This window comes from Scyliorhinus torazame, chromosome 21 (genome assembly GCF_047496885.1).
Source record: "Scyliorhinus torazame isolate Kashiwa2021f chromosome 21, sScyTor2.1, whole genome shotgun sequence".
In the NCBI taxonomy this organism is placed as follows: Eukaryota; Metazoa; Chordata; class Chondrichthyes; order Carcharhiniformes; family Scyliorhinidae; genus Scyliorhinus; species Scyliorhinus torazame.
Window position 1 is genome coordinate 112,791,089 of NC_092727.1, and position 19,466 is coordinate 112,810,554.

General features: G+C 46.3%; 1 protein-coding gene across 1 annotated transcript in view; it reads left to right on the forward strand.

The window, feature by feature from the left end:
* The first annotated feature begins 18,482 nt into the window (after positions 1–18,482).
* Positions 18,483–19,466, forward strand: part of LOC140398513 (ceramide synthase 6-like) — a 53,614-nt gene continuing 52,630 nt past the window's right edge. The window contains 2 exon segments of the mRNA XM_072487282.1: positions 18,483–18,766; positions 18,769–18,998. Coding sequence (XP_072343383.1) covers positions 18,713–18,766; positions 18,769–18,998 — 284 coding nt within the window. The 5' untranslated portion in view covers positions 18,483–18,712.

Consider the following 19,466-nt stretch of genomic DNA (forward strand, 5'->3'; position numbering starts at 1 on the left):
AATGGCCTTCAACTCCATCCCACCTTCCCATTTAACTGCTTGCATTCTCTCCCCCTCCCCCACACACATCAAAAAGACTACACCTTTGACAGCCCCCCAGTACTGCACTGGAGTGAGAGTGCAAATTGTTATACTTAAGGCCTCGAGTGAGACTTGAACCCCAAACCTCAGGACTTGGAGGCAAGTGTGCTACCAACTGAGTTACTGCTGCTAAGTTACTTGAAACCGTGAGTGGGATTCTCCAGTCCCAAAACCATGTGTCCCAAAAAACGCCTTTCGCTGGTGGTGGGATTCTCTCTTCCCGCCACCTATCAATGGGATTTCCCATTGAAGCCACCCGATGCAGCCGGGAAACCCACGGGCAGGGGTGCACTGGTTGCCACAAAGGAGAATCCCAATGGCCAGAGAATTACGGCCATTAACTATGGGTTTCTCTCTCCACAGATGCTGCCAGGCGTGTGTATTTCTCGCACTTTCTGTTTTTATTTCAGATCTCTGTCCTCCACAGTATTCTGCTTTGATATTTGTATTTGGTTTCTTTTTTTAAAAAACGCATTTTATTCAAACTTGTATCAAAGTAGGTTACAGCAAATAAATACCCTGGGAAACATTCTTCCCGACAATCAAGTTTGTACAGATTTTTCGCCTTTTTCACCATACTCTCCAACGGATCCGAAACATACAGCAAGAGGTCATCGGCATAGAGCGACACCCGTGCTCCCTCTGTCCCCTCATTATCCCCTGCCACTCTGCTGACCCCCTGAGAGCCATCGCGAATGGCTCTATGGCCAGCGCAAATAGCAGCGGCGACAGCGGGCACCACTGCCTCGTACCCCGTGTAAGTCAAAGCTTCGTGAGCTCATATCATTCGTCCTCACCCTCGATCTTGGCGCCACATACAGCAACCGCACCCATGCCACAAATCTCGACACAAACCCAAACCTTCCCTAAACTTCGAACAAGTACCGCCACTCCACCCGATCAAATGCTTTCTCCGCGTCCATGGACACCACCACCTCCGGTACCAGAACTCTCGACAGATTCATCACCACATTCAACAGCCTTCTTATATTACTCGCGAGCTGCCTGCCCTTCACGAAGCCTGTTTAATCTTCTGCAACCACCCCCGGGACACAATCCTCCATCCTCCCCGCCAACACTTAGCCAATACTTTCACATCCGTGTTCAATAGTGATATGGGTCTATATGACCCACATTCCACCGGATCATTCCCTTTTTTGGGGATTAGTGTGATTACTGCCTGCTTTACCGTCTCTGGCAACTCCCCCTTCTCCAGTGCTTCATTAAACACCCCCAACAGATGTGGTGCCAGGTCCGCCACAAATTCCTTATAAAATTCTGCCGGGTACCCATCTGGCCCAGGGGCCTTCCCCGACTTCATACCCCTGATACTATCCAGCATCTCCTTCAGCCCCAGGGGCTCCTCCAACGCCTGCCTCTTTGCTTCCTCCACCTGGGGAAATTCCAGCTCGTCCAGAAAGCATCCCATGTCCCCCTCCTCTCCTCCTGGGCCTGCCTCATAAAGTCCCTGGTAATACTCTCTAAATGCCTCATTTATCTTCCCTGGCTCTGACACCACATCCCCAGCCCCAGTCCGGATCTTCAATATTTCCCTGGACGCAGCCTGCCTCCGCAGCTGGTTCGCCAGCATGTAGCTCGCCTTCTCCCCATACTCGTATTGTACCCCTATTAACCTACGCAGTTGCCCTACCGCCCTCCCCGGTGTCAGCCTGTCAAATTGCCCCTGCAACTTTTTCCTCCTCGCCAATCCCTCCACAGTGGGCACCCTCGAATATTCCCTGTCCACCTTCTCTATCTCGCACACTAGATGGTCACGTTCTGCCCTCCTTTCCTTATTCGCACGAACCGTAAATGAGATCATTTCTCCCCGGACCACTGCCTTCAGTGCTTCCCAAAAAATGCCCGCCGACACCTCCCCATTCTGATTGAACTCCACATAATCCCTAATCACCAACCGCAACTTATCACAAAAACATCCATCCACCAACAATCCCGAGTCAAACCTCCACCCCGGTCTCTGCTCTCGTCCCGTTCTAAACCGAATCTCCAGTCAGTGGGGTGCATGGTCCGAGATAACTATCCCTGCATACTCTGCCCCCTCTACCCCAACCAAAATCTCCCTTCTCACTAGAAAGTAATCAATACTCGAATATACCTTATAGACGCGTGAAAAGAAGGAATACTCCTTTCCCCCGGGTTCTGAAAGCGCCATGAATCCACCATACCCACCCTCTCCATAAACCCCCCCCCCCCAGCTTCCTTGCCATTCGTACCCTACCCATCGACCTGGGGCTTGATCTATCCACCCTCGGCTCCAGGACACAGTTAAAATCTCCTCCCATGATCAACTGGTACGTGGCCAAATCCGGGATTGCTGCCAGCAACCCCCTCATAAAACCCACATCATCCCAATTTGGGCATACACATTTACCAACACTACTGGTGCCCCTTCCATTACCCCACTCACATTCACATATCTCCCACCTGGATCCCTCACCTCCTTCGCACTCACGAATCCCATTTTTTTGCTCATTAAAATCGCCACACCCTCGATTTCAAATCAAACCCCGAGTGAAATACCAGCCCGACCCACCCCTTCCTTAACCTAACCTGGTCCTTCACACGGAGGTATGTCTCCTGCAAAAAGACAACCCCCGCTTTCAAACTCCTGAGGTGCGCGAACACCCGTGACCTTTTAACCGGCCCATTCAGTCCCCGGACGATCCACATTACCAACCTTACCAGAGGCTTGCGCCTCCAATCCCCTCTACCGTCCGTCATCTTCCCCACTTAACTCCTGCCCCTTTAATTCCACTCTGTACCTAGACCATCCCAGATGGCCCCTTTCTTCGCCCTTGACCATATCATCTCTCACCCCCTGCCGTGTCGCAGAAACCCCCCCCCCCCCGCCCCTGCTTTTCCCCTTTTGTATTTGGTTTCTAATGACTACCTCCACTGACTCATGCCAAGATGCCATTAAATTCTGATCACACATCACAGATTCACAGAATTGTACAGTGCAGGAGGAGGCAATTTGGCTCATTTTGTCTGCACTGGCTCTGCAAATGAACATTTCACCTTGTGCCATTACCCTGCCTTCTCCCTGTAATCCTGCAGATTGCTTATTTTCAAATAATCTAATTACTTCTTGAATACCTTGATTGAAGCTTCCTCCATCACATTCTCAGGCAGTGCATTCCAGACCCTAACCACTCGCTGGATGGAAAAGTCTTATCTCATGTTGCTTTTGCTTTTTTTGGTAATTACTTTAAATCTGTACCCTCTCGATCGTGATCCTTTCATGAGTGGGAACAGTTTCTCCCTATCTATTCTGTCCAGACCCCTCATGATTTTGAATACGTCTATCAAATCTCATCTCAATCTTCTTTACATAGATACATATGTAGAAGATAGGAGCAGGAGGATTCAGCCCTCGAGCCTGCTCTGCCATTCATCACAATCATGGCTGATCATCCAACTCAATAGCCTAATCCTGCTTTATCCCCATAGCCTTTGAACCCATTCTCCTCAAGTGCTATATCCAGCCGCCTCTTGAACATATCACTCCAAGGATGGAAAACTTTACCAATCTTACTTCATAACTGAAGGTACTCATCCTTGGAACCATTCTCGTAAACCTCTTCTGCACTCTTTCCAAACCTTCACAACCTTCCTAAAATGCTGTGCCCAGAGCTGTAAGCAACACTCCAGCTGATATCGAAATAACACCTTATACAAGTTCAACATAACGTCCTCGCTCTTGTACCCTATGCACCTATTAATAAAGCTTAGGATACTGTATGTCTTTTTAAAAAATCAATTCAGAGTACCCAATTATTTTTTTCCAATTAAGGGGCAATTTAGCATGGCCAATCCACCTACCCTGCACCTCTTTGGGTTGTGTGAATGAAACCCACGCAGACACAGGAAGAATGCAAATTCCACACAGACAGTAGCTGGGATTCGAACCTAACCACTGTGCCACCGTGCTGCCCCAAGAATACTGTATGCTTTATTAATGGCTCTCTCAACCTGACCTGATGTCTTTAATGGTTCATGCACATACAGACAGAGGATCACGATGTTGAACAATTTGCTCCTGCAGCCCCTTTAGTGTAGCACCCTTTATTTTGTACTGTTCTTCTTGCCAAAATATATCACCTCATATTTTTGGCATTGGGCTTCATCTGCCATCTATCCACCCATTCCACCAACCTATGTCCTTTTGATTTTCTGCACTGTCCTCCTCACAGTTTACAATGCTTCCAAGTTTTGTATTGTCCACAAAGTTTGATCCCAAAGTCTAAATCCTTAATATATATCAGGAAAAGCAAGTGTCCCAATTCAGACCTCTAGGACACTCGTTACAAGCCTTCCAATCTGAAAAAAAATCCATTAACCATTAGCCTCTGTTTTCTGTCACTTTGCCAATGTTGCTACTGACCCTTTTATTCCAATCATTGTAGCTTTTCTCGCGCGTATGTTGTGCAACATTATATTAAATGTCTTTTGTACACCATGTACACCAAATCGATAGCATTGCTCTCACCAACTTTCTCTGTTACCTCTTCAAAAAACTCCAGCAAGTTAATAAAATACAATTTTCCCTTAGGAAATCTATGCTAATTCTGCTTCATAATCTTTATTAGAATATACAGTGCGGAAGGAGGCTATTCGGCCCATCGAGTGTGCACCGACCCACTTAAGCCCTCACTTCCACTCTATCCGCCTAACCCAATAACCCCTCCTAACCTTTTTGGACACTAAGGGCAATTTCGCATTGCCAATCCACCTAACCTGCATGTCTTTGAACTGTGGGAGGAAACCGGAGCACCTAAAGGAAACCCTCGCAAACACGGGGAGAATGTGCAGACTCCTCACAGATAGTGACACAGCAGGGAATCGAACCTGGCACTGTGAAGCCACAGTGCTAACCACTATGCTACCGTGCTGCCCTAGTGCTACAAGTAGGCTTACATTAACAATGTAGTTAATGTGAAAAATTAATCTGCATTTGCCCATGTGACTATTAATTCTGTCCCAAATTATATTTTCTGGAAGTTCTCCCACCACTGACGTTAAATTGACTGATCTTTATGACTAATATCACAACTTGCATCCATAATGCCTTTGGTCCCAAATTGTCCGAAGGCACCATTGCAAGAGCATTAGCAAGAAAAGCTTGACATCACACCTTGAGATTAAGGCAGGTCACCCAAATCTTGGCCAAATTTGCAGGATTGACAGAATGCCTCTACTTCTGCATGTGTTGCCATTACAGATTAACAACCGTATTCCGTTAACATTTATGAATATGGTTAGCATTAGCTGAACCAGACATAGCCCACTGATACAGTAATCATTATAATGCTTTAAAGGGAAGGAGAAGCAGGCTGACTTGCAGAGAAGTTCAGGGAAGAAATTTCAGTTGTTAGTGCCTAGACACCTGAAGGAATGCTGCCAACATAAAGAAAATCTGGAATACGCAATAGGCCAGAATTGGACAAGCAAGGGCAGCACAGTGGGGCAGTGGTTAGCACTGCTGCCTCACGGCGGCGAGGTCCCAGGTTTGATCCCGGCTCTGGGTCACTGTCTGTGTGGAGTTTGCACATCCTCCCCGTGTTTGCATGGGTAGATGGCCACATTAAATTGCCCCTTAAAAAAATAGAATTGGACGAGCACAGAGATCTGTACATCTGGACCTTGATGTGTGTTTGGGTAATGTCACTGAGTAAAAAAAATAGGAGAGGGCTAAGGACATAACCTTGGAGGGTCCCACAGCTATTGGCATTGGAGCACGAAGAGAAGCCATTGCAAGAAAAGTTACACTTCAACTGGATAGACAGGAGTAAAACTAGGCGGAGTCATCCCCACCCAGCTGAATATTAAAGGAGAGAGGGGATGGAGGATGGTGTGGCCAGCCAGATCAAAGTCTGCAGACAGGTCAAGAAGAATAAGAGGATAATTTACCACAATCCTACTCAGTCTTAATTATTTTTGTATTAGTTCAAAACTGTATAACCCCCTTGTCCTAATTTAAGGTAAATCGTCTGGATTTATCTTGTCCTCAGTATTTACAAACCTGTCCACCTCTCACTCCTGTACTTTCTGACCTACATTAGCTCTTGGTCAGGCAATGTCTTGATTTTAAAATTCTCATCCTTGTTTTCAAAACTGCTATGGCCTCACGCCTTCATATCCCTGTATTATTCTCCAGCCCCACAACTCTCTGAAATATCGACACTTGTGCGTCCTTGATTTTAATTGCTTCATCATTGGTGGCCAAGCCTTCAGTTGCCTCGGCCCCAAGTTCTCGGCCCCTTCCTTACACTTCACTGCCCTTCTACCTGATTTTCCTCCTTTAAGACACGCCTAAACCTGCTGCTTTGACCAAATTTTAGGTCATCTGATCTAATGTCTCGTCATTTGGCTTGCTGTCATACTTTCATAGAATCATAGAATTTACAGTGCAGAAGGAGGCCATTCGGCCCATCGAGTCTGCATCGGCCCTTGGAAAGAGCACCCCACTTTAGCATCATACCTCCACCCAATCCCCTTTATCCCTGTAACCCTACCTAACCTTTATGAACACTAAGGGCAATTTAGAATGGCCAATCCACCTAACCATCTTTGGACTGTGGGAGAAAACTGGAGCACCTTGTTTTATAGTGTTCTGGTGAAGGATCTTGGAATACTTTCTAACATGAATTGTGCTGGGGGCGATTCTCCGAGCCCCGCGCCGGGCCAGAGAATCGTCGCAACCGCGCCCCGACGTCGGCGCGCGATTCTCTGAGGTGCGGAGAATCTGCGCCGCCGCGTTTGGCGCGGCGCCGGCCGCTGGAATCGGCAGGGCCACCAATTCTCCGGCCCGAATGGGCCGAGCGGCCGTGCCGATACGACAGAGTCCCGCCGGCGCCGTTCACCCCTGGTCGCTGCCGGCGGGAACTCTGCACGAACGGTCGGGGGGGGGGCGGCCTGTGGGGGGGAGGGGGGCTCCTTCACCGGGGGGGGGGGGCCCTCCGATGGGTTCTGTCCCGCGATCGGGGCCCACTGACCGGCGGGCCAGCCTCTCCCCCCCACCCCCGGCCTACTTTCTGGCACAGCCGGCCCCTGAACACCGACGCCACCTTGAGGTTGGCACAGCCCAACTGCACATGCGCGGGTTGGCGCGGCGCCCATTTGGCACCGCGAAAGGAGGCTGGAGCGGCATGAACTTGTCGTACCCGGGCCCGGTTCGCACCGTCGTGAACCGCGACGCCGTTCACGACGGCGCGAGCACTTGGGCGCCATATTGGAGAATCGCCCCCGCTATATTAGTATTTGTTGGTGTTGTTGCCGGAAACCACATTTCACCTGTCCCTATTCATAATGGGGATTAATACCGGGGATAATCTTTGTGTTTCTTCTTTGCATCCTCTCCAGTTTGATGAAGGATTAGGGTTATGTCCTTGCACAGGGAAGCCTAAGTTTATTAGAGGTACAGAAAGCGTCTCTCCCTATTTCCTATTGCAAGGTTATATGAACATAGGAGAGCAGCAAACTCAATTCTGTTGTCATAAAACATTCACCCACAAGCAATTAACAGCAAAGTCACTCAAGAGCAATCAGGAATGGAAACCATGCCTAATTTGTTTTCCCTTTATGAGCCCAGGGATGGAGAGGCCAACTGTGGCAATACCTGTACTCATCATTGCTCAGAAACCAAATGCCCCCTGACATAACTCAGCAGAGGGATCGCAGTGCTCCATTTAGCTACTGCAGAAGCTGTTGCCTGGCTTGGTGATTACGACAGACCACTAAGAAAAAAGAAATCAAACTTGGTATTCTCCAGGATTGTTTACTTTAAAGATTTGCATTTATATAGCACCCTTCAGAATAACCAAAGCACTTTGCCACCAATTATCTTTGAAATATAGTCACTGTTGTAATGCAGAAAATGCAGCAGCCAATTTGCACAGGCCGCACCAACAGCAAGAATGATAACAAAAAGGTCATTTGATTTAGTTGGAGGACAATTATTATCCAGGACAGCAGGAAGAACTGTCCTGTTTGTCTTTGAAATGGCACCGTTGGATCTTTTGCATCCACCTGGAAGGGCAGACAGGACCTTAGATTAATGTTTCATCTGAAAGACAGCACTTCTGAAATTGCAGCGTTACTTCGGTATTGTACAGCGGTATCGGCCTAGTTTTTGTGCTCATGTCTCTTGAACCTCCAACTTTCTTGAGTCAGGAATGAGAGAGAGCTCTAACTCTGGGCCACTATGCTGGCAGTCTTTTTGAATGTCATAATCTGCACAAATTAACTTTTTTGTTTTACAATGTAAAGTAAATGTTACTCATATTATGTCACTCAATAATAATATGTTTTTTAAAATCCTAATTATTTTTAGCATCGTTCACAGGGAAGGAAACAACTGATCTGGAATTGGTTAAACTTGCTCCATAATGTATGATGACTCAGTTCTTTTGCATATGTACAGAGGAAGTATTTTCCAAATGCCTGACACATTTTTTACACTTTATTTAGTGTGTTGTTTGTTATTTTGGGGGTCACCATAATTGTGTCTTTTAAGTCAAAAATGTTCTCTGATATTTTAGCAGTAAAAATAAAAGATATTCTAGAAAATGCCATTTAACTTTATAGAGTAAAATTTAAATAAATGTATTCAGGCCCACTGTTAATGCACAGGAAAAAAAAAGTGTTAAACATTCATCCACTATTACAATCGGTAGTATTTTTTTGCTGTTTTGACTGTTCTGTTTATTTTCTTTCTGAGAGTAAGCTACACTCTAACTGTTTTACAAATGAAGTGACAAAATGTGAGTTAGACGAACAAGCATTTAGAGCAGAACCTTGTACTTTTAGATGGAGCTGATTAGCTCTAGTCTGGGTTTGCAATCTATTATACTCTATTCAAGTGGGACAAGCATTCCAAGGTTCAAGACCTCATGCTGAGAGCTGTACTAAAGCTTGAGTCAGCTACTGCAAAGACTCTGTGGGGATAGGCCACTATCTCAGGCCTCCCACACTAAGATACCAAGGACTGGAAACTATGTAAAACCTCCCTGGCTGTATGCTTAACATTAAATGAATATTGTAAATGTATATAACCTGTAATTTTAAGTGCACCTCAGAGTGCCACATATTACATTGAAAGAAACCGACCGGTTTTGCATTTTATTTAATGTTAAATTTGAGCTGTTATATAATTTCATGAATGAAACAAATGTTTTGAAAATTCTATTATATCCTTCGCTACTCCTCACATTTTGGCATGACATTGACTGCTCCAGTATGGACCAAGTTTTGAGCTCTCTCCTTGATTACGACACAGTAACAAAGGGACCCCACCCAAGGGGCCCCAAACAACCAAAACAGTAAATTACTGAACATAATCAGGCACCATGACTCGCACACAAAAAAGCCAGTTAGCAGAACACTGGAGTAAAATCTGAAATGAGAAACAGTGTAACTTGTTTAAATCAAATCAAATAAAATTCACCACTCCTTCTCCCCAGTCTTTCCAGAACTCTGGAGGTTCTATATGAATAGGAATGCTCAATAAAGCCAAGTAATATTTCTTGCCCGGAACGATCCCTCCTAGCTCAAAAAGCAATTGCAACTAGATTTTTACATATTATTTCATGGGGTGCGGGCGTCGCTGGCTGGACCAGCATTTGTTGCCCATCCCTAATTGCCCTTGAACATAGTGGCTTGCTAGGCCATTTAAGAGGGCAGATGAGAATCAACCACATTTGTTGTGTATTCATGTTTGTTCCTACTTGGAACAAGGTCACTTTAAGTGTCCGATCACGAGGCATAATTTGCAAATGGGCAGTTTATCCTATCAGCCTGGAGATTAAACTCCTTTCCAATAAAGCTCTTGTTTGTTGGTACATTCGGGGTCTGCAAGCCTATCCTTTAAAAATACCACAAAGAAAACTGGCAGTGAGGAGGTCTGAACCATGCTGCCTGACTCCCGGAGAAGTTTAAAAAATATAAGGAAAAATCATTGTTCCGTGTGCAGACATCCAAAAAAGATTAAGAAGCTAAAAGCGTAGCTACACCAAAGCTGGTGACGGAGGGGTGCCAAATATTGGCAGCAGCCATCGAAGGAACCAAAATTTAAATGTAGATTTTGGAACAAAACAACACTGAAAAGAAGCTCGCCGTGTGCTCTGCCCAGAAAGATCTGGAACAGTACAGGGAACACTTTGAGTAGCAAGTACCCGGCAACAATAGTTTAGAGCTGGAGGTGTTCCAAAACTCAGAAGGAAGCAGGCTGATCTCGGGGGTACCTTATTTGAAAAAAGAAGCGAGGTAGTGCTAAGGAATTTCATGTCACATTGTGTTTACACAATCCCTTTCCATAGCTAAAATGGTGGAAAAATTTGGCATCCTGGAACTGTATCATGAGAAAACCGAATGGTTGAGCTCATGTCCTGAAAGATTTGATCATTTTGTACAAACAAATAAAATTGTGGCAGATATTGTAGCCCTAACTTTCCTGAGTACAATGGGGGGGAAATCTTCAACCTCCTGTGAAGTCTGGTGCAGCCAGAAAAACCAGGCTCTACGACCTATGACCAAGTTGTGGAGATATTGCAGGGCAACTTCTCACCTAAACATTTGGTCATCGCCAAGAGGTTCAGGTTCCATAAACGTAACCAGCAAAAAGGTGAATCAATCACACAGTTCGTAGTTACTTTGAAGAAATTAGCTGAATACTGTGAATTTGGAGATGTCTTGAACGACACCACTAGAGACAGACCAGTGTGTGGGTTAAGAGGCGAAACTATCCAAAAAAGGCTGTTAACAGAAAGAAACTTAAACCAAAAGAAGGCTTTAGAAGTCGCGACCTCTATGGAATTAGCAGCTAAGGAAGTCCAACAATTTAGTTTGAGCATTAGAATACATAAAATGTTGGCTGAGACCTGAACACAGTCACAGGTTCGAAACTGCCACCAATGTGCAAAGGCTGGGCACACTGCAGTAGACCGCTGGTGCAAAGGTGCAAAATGCAGGAATTGTGGTAGAAAGGGGCACATCGAATGTTTGTGCTGGAGAAAGAAACAATAAGTTCCAAACAAGAACTATAAAAAACGAGAAGCAAGTGTATCAAATGGAAAACCGAATAGAGGGAAAAGGATCCATGTGTTACAAAAAGAGTGCGAAAAAAGACCAGTCACACAGTCAGATGATGAACTGTCGTTGAACATACTGACCTTTGTGGGCACAACAAACTGTTAATGGGTCACTCCTATATAATAATAATCTTTATTAGTGTCACAAGTAGGCTTACATTAACACTGCAATGAAGTTACTGTGAAAATCCTCTAGTCGCCACACTACAGGTCCAATTTGGGTACACTGAGGGAGAATTCAGAATGTCCAATTCATCTGGACAGACAGCCGGTGAAAATGGAGGTCGCCACTGCAGCAGCAGTTTCGTTGGTACCAGAAACTGTTTACCAAGACAAATTAGGATATATTGCCTTTAAATCCTCAAACATAATATTAAAAACCTATAAAATGTAAATGTTGCCACTGTCCCAGAGGTTGCCCCCCCCCCCCCCTTTGAAAGAGAGCTGACTAATGATGATTTAACCTAAGTTCACCATCAATTAGTATCCCATTGTTCGACAATTGCATAATATGTCAAGCACAACTGTTGCAAAGTGCGATTTGAAGTTTATGTGGCGTGCCTCGAGAGATCATTACAGATAACGGGCAGCAATTTATTGGTAAACCTTTTCAGATTGGAGAGGGAAGTGATCTATCAATCACACTACTGTTCCTCAATAACGTAGATCGAATGGCCTAGCTGAATGTATGATTCGCAAGGCAAAATCACTAATTCTCAAATGTAGACAGATCAAGCAAGATCTACAAATTGCAATGTTACAACAGAGTGACACCTTTTATGTGCAACTAAAGTACAGTGAAGCCGCCATAGTAGTTAACCACAAGATAACCACAGACTGTTTTTCCCTATGAGGGAGAGAGCTGACAAGTGGTGATTTAACCTGAGGACCACCACACTTCAGGCAAGATTGAGAAGACGGGGGATTGAATGAACCCATGCTGTTGATGTCACTCTGCATTATGAACCAGCCATCCAGCCTACTGAGCTAACTGTGTTCAAACATGCAATATAGCAAATTCTAAATGGATTAGAAGGAGTCCAGTACTAATTAGGCCAGTGTCTTTCAACCTTTTTTTTCCCAGGACCCACTTTTGCCAACTGGCCAACATTTGGGACCCATGCCTGCTGACCTTCGCGACCCACGCCGGCGACCTTCACGGCCCACGCCAGCCGACTCACACCACGTTCGCTTACCTTTAATGCAAAAGGAGAGCCTGCTTGCTCCGCACAATCTCACTCCAATCGGGTTCACAGGAAGAGAGGGCAATGCGCATAGCAGGTGCAGACTTCAGCCAGTTCCTTTGTGCCATCTTTATCTTTGTGAAAACAGAAAATCCAACCTCGCACATGTTAGGTCATTGTGAAGGGCAATAGCAACAAAATGTTTGTTTTACTCAGCACTGGATAGTCTTGGGAGATGCTTCTCCAGAATTCTGACAGCCTCATGGGCTTTTGGCGTGTTTCTGATGTGCTGATGCAGATAAGGTAGCAGCTTCGTCTTTTCACTTGGAGTCAGCTGTAAGTTCATAACTGACTCTGGGGTCTAAACCTCAAAAGGAATTTTTCAACCATTTCTTCTTGTTCAAAATCTGAAACCTCACCTCTCATTTACCAGTACTTCCCTGTATATAACACACATGGGCTTTGCATTGGCACAATTGATAAAACCGTGGGCACGATTCTCTGGCCACATTGCGCTCGAGCGTGAGCACAACGCAGCCATCAATCCCGGGAGAGCCCTCCCCGGGTTTCCCGGCAGCCTCCGCACCTCGTGGGACTCACCCAAGTCCCGCGAGGCGTCGGATTCGGAACTCTGCCCAAAAGGGGTGGGTCAAGCAGTGCTCGCAGATGTAGATCTTAAACCTACTTAAGGCCTACTCACCCGGGATACACCGACCTCCCTCGATTCTCCAGCCTCCCCAGAGAGGCTTCAGTGGGGAACCGATCAGGTCTGGTCCACAGGAACTTAAGACCAGGTGGATAGGCACCCAGAGGCTCTCCCAGACCTTCCAAGACCCCTGGATGGTCAGGGTCACTGCAGGGTAGCCCCCTGGCCCTCCCCCGGACCGTGGGCACCTTGGCACTGTCCAATTGGCGCTGCCAACCTGCCAAGCTGGCTGGAGCTTTCCCTGCGTACCAGGATAGCAGCGCAAGGGTGTCCGGGTGGCATTGCCAAAGGTCCAGGCCCAAGGGGGTGGGCCAAGCCCATGAAAGGAGGGTGGAGGGGTGTTTGGACGGTGGTGGTGTGCATGTCAGGTAAGTAGGTAGGGGGGGGAGCAGTGATGAGTGGGGGTCCTGGAAGGGAGGTGCACTGTAAGGGTGCTTGGGGGGCCTGACGAGGGGGCTCGCAGGGACCCCATAGCAGGGTGTCCTCACTTGGGGGGTGTGAGGTAGTGCCTATGAGTGTGGGGGTGATATTTCCCATGGGTGGGGGACCCACAAGCTCACTTAGAGACTCTTTCAAAATGATGGCCCGATCTCAGAGTTCAGCTCCCTAGTGCTACAAAAAATTCTGAAGTGTGGGCTAAACCGGTGAGAAGCTCCCCAGGGCTCAAAAAAGTGACTAAAGGCTGGATTCTTCCGCCCCGCCTGACGCAAGATCACCACGGGTGGCCTGCAGAAATTCGTCACCAGACCTCACAGTGATATAAAAGCCGTGATTCTCACCAACGGAACCACCACAGATCCAATACGTGTACAAACTGGGGTCAAACGGGTCTTGCACAAACGCTCTTCTCCATCTTCCTTGCAGCAACACTGCACCTCATCACCCTGAAACTCCCTGCTGGAGCGAAGCTAACCTATCAGATAAGCGGGAAACTGTCCAACCTCTGTCGCCTCCAGGCCAGAACCCAGACCACCACATCTGTCATTGAGCTGCAGTACGCAGACGGCGTGTGTATGTGCACACTCAGAGGCCGAGCTACAAACCACCGTTGATGCATTCACTGAGGCATATTAGCGAATGGGCCTCAGACTAAACATCCGGAAAAGAAAGGTTCTCTCCCCACCTGCTCCTGCCAAACAGAACTGCCCCACGACCATCAAGATCCACAGTGAGCCCCTGGACAACGTGGGTCATTTCCCATCCCTTGGGAGCCTCCTCTCGGCATGAGCAGACATTGATGATGCAATCCAGCATCGACTCCAATGCGCCAGTGCAGTCTTTGGATGCCTGAGGAATTGAGAGTTCGAAGACCGAGACCTCAGATCCAGCATCAAATGAAAATCGCTTATTGTCACAAGTAGGCTTCAACTGAAGTAACTGTGAAAAGCCACTAGTCGACACATTCTGACGCCTGTTCGGGGATCGAGCTCATGGTCTACAGAGCAGCCGTGGTCCCTGCCCTCCTGTATGCATCAGAAACATGCACAGCAGATACTTCAAATCCCTGGAGAGATATTACCAACGTTGCCTCCGCAAAATCCTGCAAATCCACTGGCAGGATAGGCATACCAAAATGAGCGTCCTCTCCCAGGTCAAAAATCCAGTATCAAGGCACTGGTCACACTCGACCAGCTGCGATGGGCAGGTCACATTGTCTGCGTGCCCGACACGAGTCTCTTGAAACAAATGCTCTACTCCAAGCTCTGCAATGACAAGCGATCACTAGGAGGGCAGAGGAAACACTACAAGGACACTCTGAAAGCCTCCCCTAAATAAATGCAACATCCCGATTGACACTTGGGAATCGCTTGACTTAGAACACACAAACTGGAGAAAAAGCATCGGCAAAGGCGCCAATCACCTCGAGCATCACAGGGTGGAGCACGCAGAGGCCAAGCATAAACAGTGGAAAGAGAGCGCAAAATCCAGAGCGTCCCACCCACCTCAACAAACACCACCTGCCAAACTTGTGGCAGTGTCTGTGGATCCAGGATCGGACTATTCAGCCACCGCAGAACCCAACTCCCTGGAGTGGAAGCAAATCATCTTTGACCCTGAAGGACACGATCAAATATCGTCAATCAAATCTCCATGAGAATATTGATGGAATCTCTAGATTACCTTTATCTAATGAGTGGTCAATGAATAGTTTGAGTGGTAATATTTTCCATTTCAAAGAAGTCAATAACACTCCTGTAAACATTGGATATGTTAAGAAGTATACCAGAAATAATCCACCACTGTCAGAAGACATGTACTTTGTGGCAAAACCACAGGAGCAAACCCAGGGTTGAAGGCATATGTTACCCGAAGACTCGAACTATCCGTACAGACTTGTTGTCTCCTCTGAGTAATGAGGATCATTATTAAGGAAACATGTCCTACCAACTTCATGAAGGTCATTTTGGGATAGTAAGGATGAAGGAGATAGCTAGAAGCTATTTTTGGCAGCCAGGGCTCAATAGCGAGTAAACACGGGCAAGTGTTTGGCTTGTGCAAAAGTTTGAAACTTCCCACTTCTAGCACCATTACACCCATGGGAATGGCCGGAACTTCCATGGTAAAAACATCATGTAGATTATGCCGGACCATTCGAAGAACAAATGTTTTTCATTGTGGTAGATGCGCACACGAAATGACCTGAAGTCACCATTATGAAAACTATGTCCTCACAGAGAACAATAGACAGACTGGGTGAGATTTTTGCAAGATTCGATCACCCTGAACAAATTATTAGTGACAATGGGCCACGGCTCATTTAATGAAGCATTAATTGAAGGTAACTCGTGAGCAATGATCATTGTCTAAATGACGCAGCCAATTCCTGGTGGCATACAGGAATACAACACATTCGATAACCCAAGATTCTCTGGCATTACTCATGATTAAATGTCAGCTACACACAGCTTTTGATTTGCTGAAGCCGCCTAAGACAAGAGAAATTGTTGTGAGGAAACAGCAAAGTCAGGTTTTGCAACATGAGAACAGGATTAAAAGCCGTGTTTTTCAGAAAGGTCAAGAAGTATTAGCAAGGAACTATACCACCAGCGAAAAGTGGATATCTGCCATTGTCTTAGCACAGACAGGGCCAGTCTCCTCCACTATTCAAACTCGGGATGATGTAGTGTGAAGAAACACGCTGATCAAATTTTAGTAATTAGAACTAGTTTACCAGAGACAGGGCCAACCAAGAGTTCACAACAAACTGTGCCAATTGAAGATCTAAACATTCCTGCGAACCTGACAATACCAGAAACAACTGTGGAAGACAGGGCCCCTGTTGAGGACACTTCAATACCAGTCAACCTGCGAACGCGCTGTTGACTCCAGTTGAGACAACTATGGATGACATCCAAACTAAACCAAAAACATCAGAGGTTGCAGTCAACATGAAAAAGCAGAGGTTCGCTGACAATCACACAGAAATCAACATCGTCCAAAAGTCTAATTTATTGACTGTTGTTTATTCATTGTAATTTGTAAAATTTGAGAGTTAATGTACTATTGTGTTTCATTTTAGGAACCTCTAATGTAAATGGGGAAGAAAATGTTGAATGTTCATGTTTGTTCCTAGTTGAGCCAAGGTCACGTTAAGAATTTGATCACATGACAAATTGATGATGCCTTCAGTCATTTGAGCGGGCAAACGGGCAGTTATCCTAACAGCCTGTAGAGTAAACACCTTCCCAATAAAGTTCTTGTTTGTTTGTGCCTTTGTGGTCTGTAAACCTGGACCTATTGATGGCATGTTTGATCAGGCTTAGGAGCAGGTTCACAAGGAGGTCCCCTTCCTTCCCCGCACCGGGTGCCGGTAGATCAGGAGCATGGGGGCTGGAGTGTGAACAAAACTGCAACAAAAGGTTTTTTAAGTAACTGAGCAGGGAATGCAGTCTATAGCAACTTATGTAAACATGGTCCACAGACTCAGCAAAGCCACAAAATGGGCAGGTATCTTGGAAGTCTTTGAACCGATCAACCTACGGTTGTATGCTAGAAATACCACAATATTGTTGTGGATCTGGAGTCACTGTGAGCATAACAAGGATGGTCATTTTTTTTTCCTTAAGGGCATCCCGTTTGCACAACAAACGATGATTGTTTCATGGTCACCGTTACTGAGAGTAGTTTTAAATTCCTTTTATTAATTGAATTTAAATTCCGCCAGGCATCACAGTGGGGTTTGAACCTGTGCCCCTGGGGCATTAGCCTGGACATTCTGGATTTCTAATCCAGTGACACCACCATCCCCCCAAGAAATTATTCACAATAGCTAGGCAGAAAGTTTGTTTGTATGAAGGAAAGTTTAAAAGCTGCATTTTAGCAGCTTAAGGCAACTGCAGCTCTCAGACACCATCTTGATCCTGTTCTTTACACACGCTTGTGCGCGAGTCAGGAAACGACGAATAGCCTTCAATGTCACCTTTAACTGTTTCGATTGGGTTGAATTTCCCCAATGTTCTTTTTAACTGATTCAGTTAGTTCATTCAATCAGCTGATGGCTTTTAATCCCTGCGAAAATGTTGATTTAAAAAATAATGAACAGATGATGTGCTGACACGTAGAATCATCGTAGAATCCCTACAGTGGAGATGGAGGCCTTTTGGCCCATCGGGTCTGCACCGACCTTCTGAAAGTGTATCCTACCTAGGCCTCGGCCCCGGTCCTATCCTGGTAACCCCACAACCCCACCTAACCTGCACATTCCTGGATACTAAGGGACAATTTTACCATGGCCGATCCACCTAACCTGCACATCTTTGGACTGTGGGGGGAAACCAGAGCACCCATGCTGACACGGGGAGAACGTGCAAAGTCCACAGAGCCAAGTCTGGAATTGAACCTGGATCCCTGGCGCTGTGAGGCAACAGTGATAACCACTGTGTTGCCAGTTTACAAAACCGAAGGTTACCAGATAATTCACAGACGGGAGAAACATTCTGTTTCATTTTAACTTTAAAATTGCGTTCAGAGCTTAAAAATGGCTTCTTTCCCCGTCATGTCTGCTCGACTTCATGCCTGTCAAGCAACGTTTCCCACATGTTATGAAACGCTTTTGTGAGAACGATCCGCACCTATCTGTGACACAGCTGAATCGGCTCGACTTTTTAGAAAAGTAAAACCGAGTGAGAAATGAGCGTATTTAGAAGGGACTCTTGATTTTGCTCTGAAACATTGAACAGTGGGAAAGCTGGAGATATCCTCCCCAGTGCGAGGAGTGGTGCTTCCGTGTTTTTCTTTTGAGCGTCTAGAGGTTTATTCGTGTGTATGTTAATTCTGAGCCCTCCTCCCAGCACCTCCTCTATTATGTCATTCGGTGAAAAATAACTAGTTTTGAATCCCCCTCCTTCCCCCCCCCCCCCACAAAAAGTATTCAACTTTTGAAGAGTTTTACATATTGAGAACCCCAAAAAAACCTTTGACCAACGCTGCTTAGCCCTCACAAAGGACGCCTATTTTCTTTTTACCTGCTCGGTTATTTTAATGTCATCTAACTTGGTGGACGGATATCTAAACTGCTTTTCGTCCACACAGTTTCCATTTATTGAGTTTGAGGAGCGGCAGGGGCTCCCTTTTTTTGATAAGAGCACGCAGCGCTGGTTTGTGGAACCCGAGGCAGGAATTTGTTTTCGAATATGTTTAACCAATCGATGAGACAGAACGGCAGGGGTCACGTTCGCGGCAAGGCTGGCTGTCTTGCAGTCTCGCTGAGCGCTTGGCAGCTTCGATGATGGAGGGCAGCGCTTGGCTGCCGCTGTGGCTTTCCATTTCGGTGTGGGACGAGAGTTTCTGGCTGCCCCTCAACGTCAGCAGGGCACAGCTGGAGGACTCGCAAAACCCCGTCTACCCCCGGCTCAAGGATCTGTATTTTATCCTGCCCTGGACCTGGGCCATCTACGTGTTGCGGCTTCTCTTTGAAAGGTAGGAGGAGGAGGAGGAGGTGGTGGTGGGGGAAAAAAGAGTGGGAGAAAACTACACAACACCCGTGAGCAGAGTGTGGTAAATGTGTAGTGTGTGTTGTGTATACGTGGACACTCATTGTTTGGCACTCGGTTTTACACATGATTCAAACTTCTGATTTGAAAGCATTAAAAAAAAAAAAATTGGCAATTTCAATTTTTTTAAGCGGCTCTCCCGAAAAAAAATCTCCTCAAATAATTAGAAAAAAAGTAAGGCTGGGTCAGTTTAGCTCGGAACTCCCAACTACTTTTTGAGATGTCCTGGCAATTTTCCGCCAACAGACGTCGCCAGGCAATTGCAGTTTATTTACATTGTCCACGCTCATAGAACCGTCTTCGCACTCAGAATCTCACAGCAGCGGCTATTCGGTCCATTGTCTGTGCTGGCCCCTCTGAAAGCTCCACTGACTTGCTTCGATCCCTCCCTTTC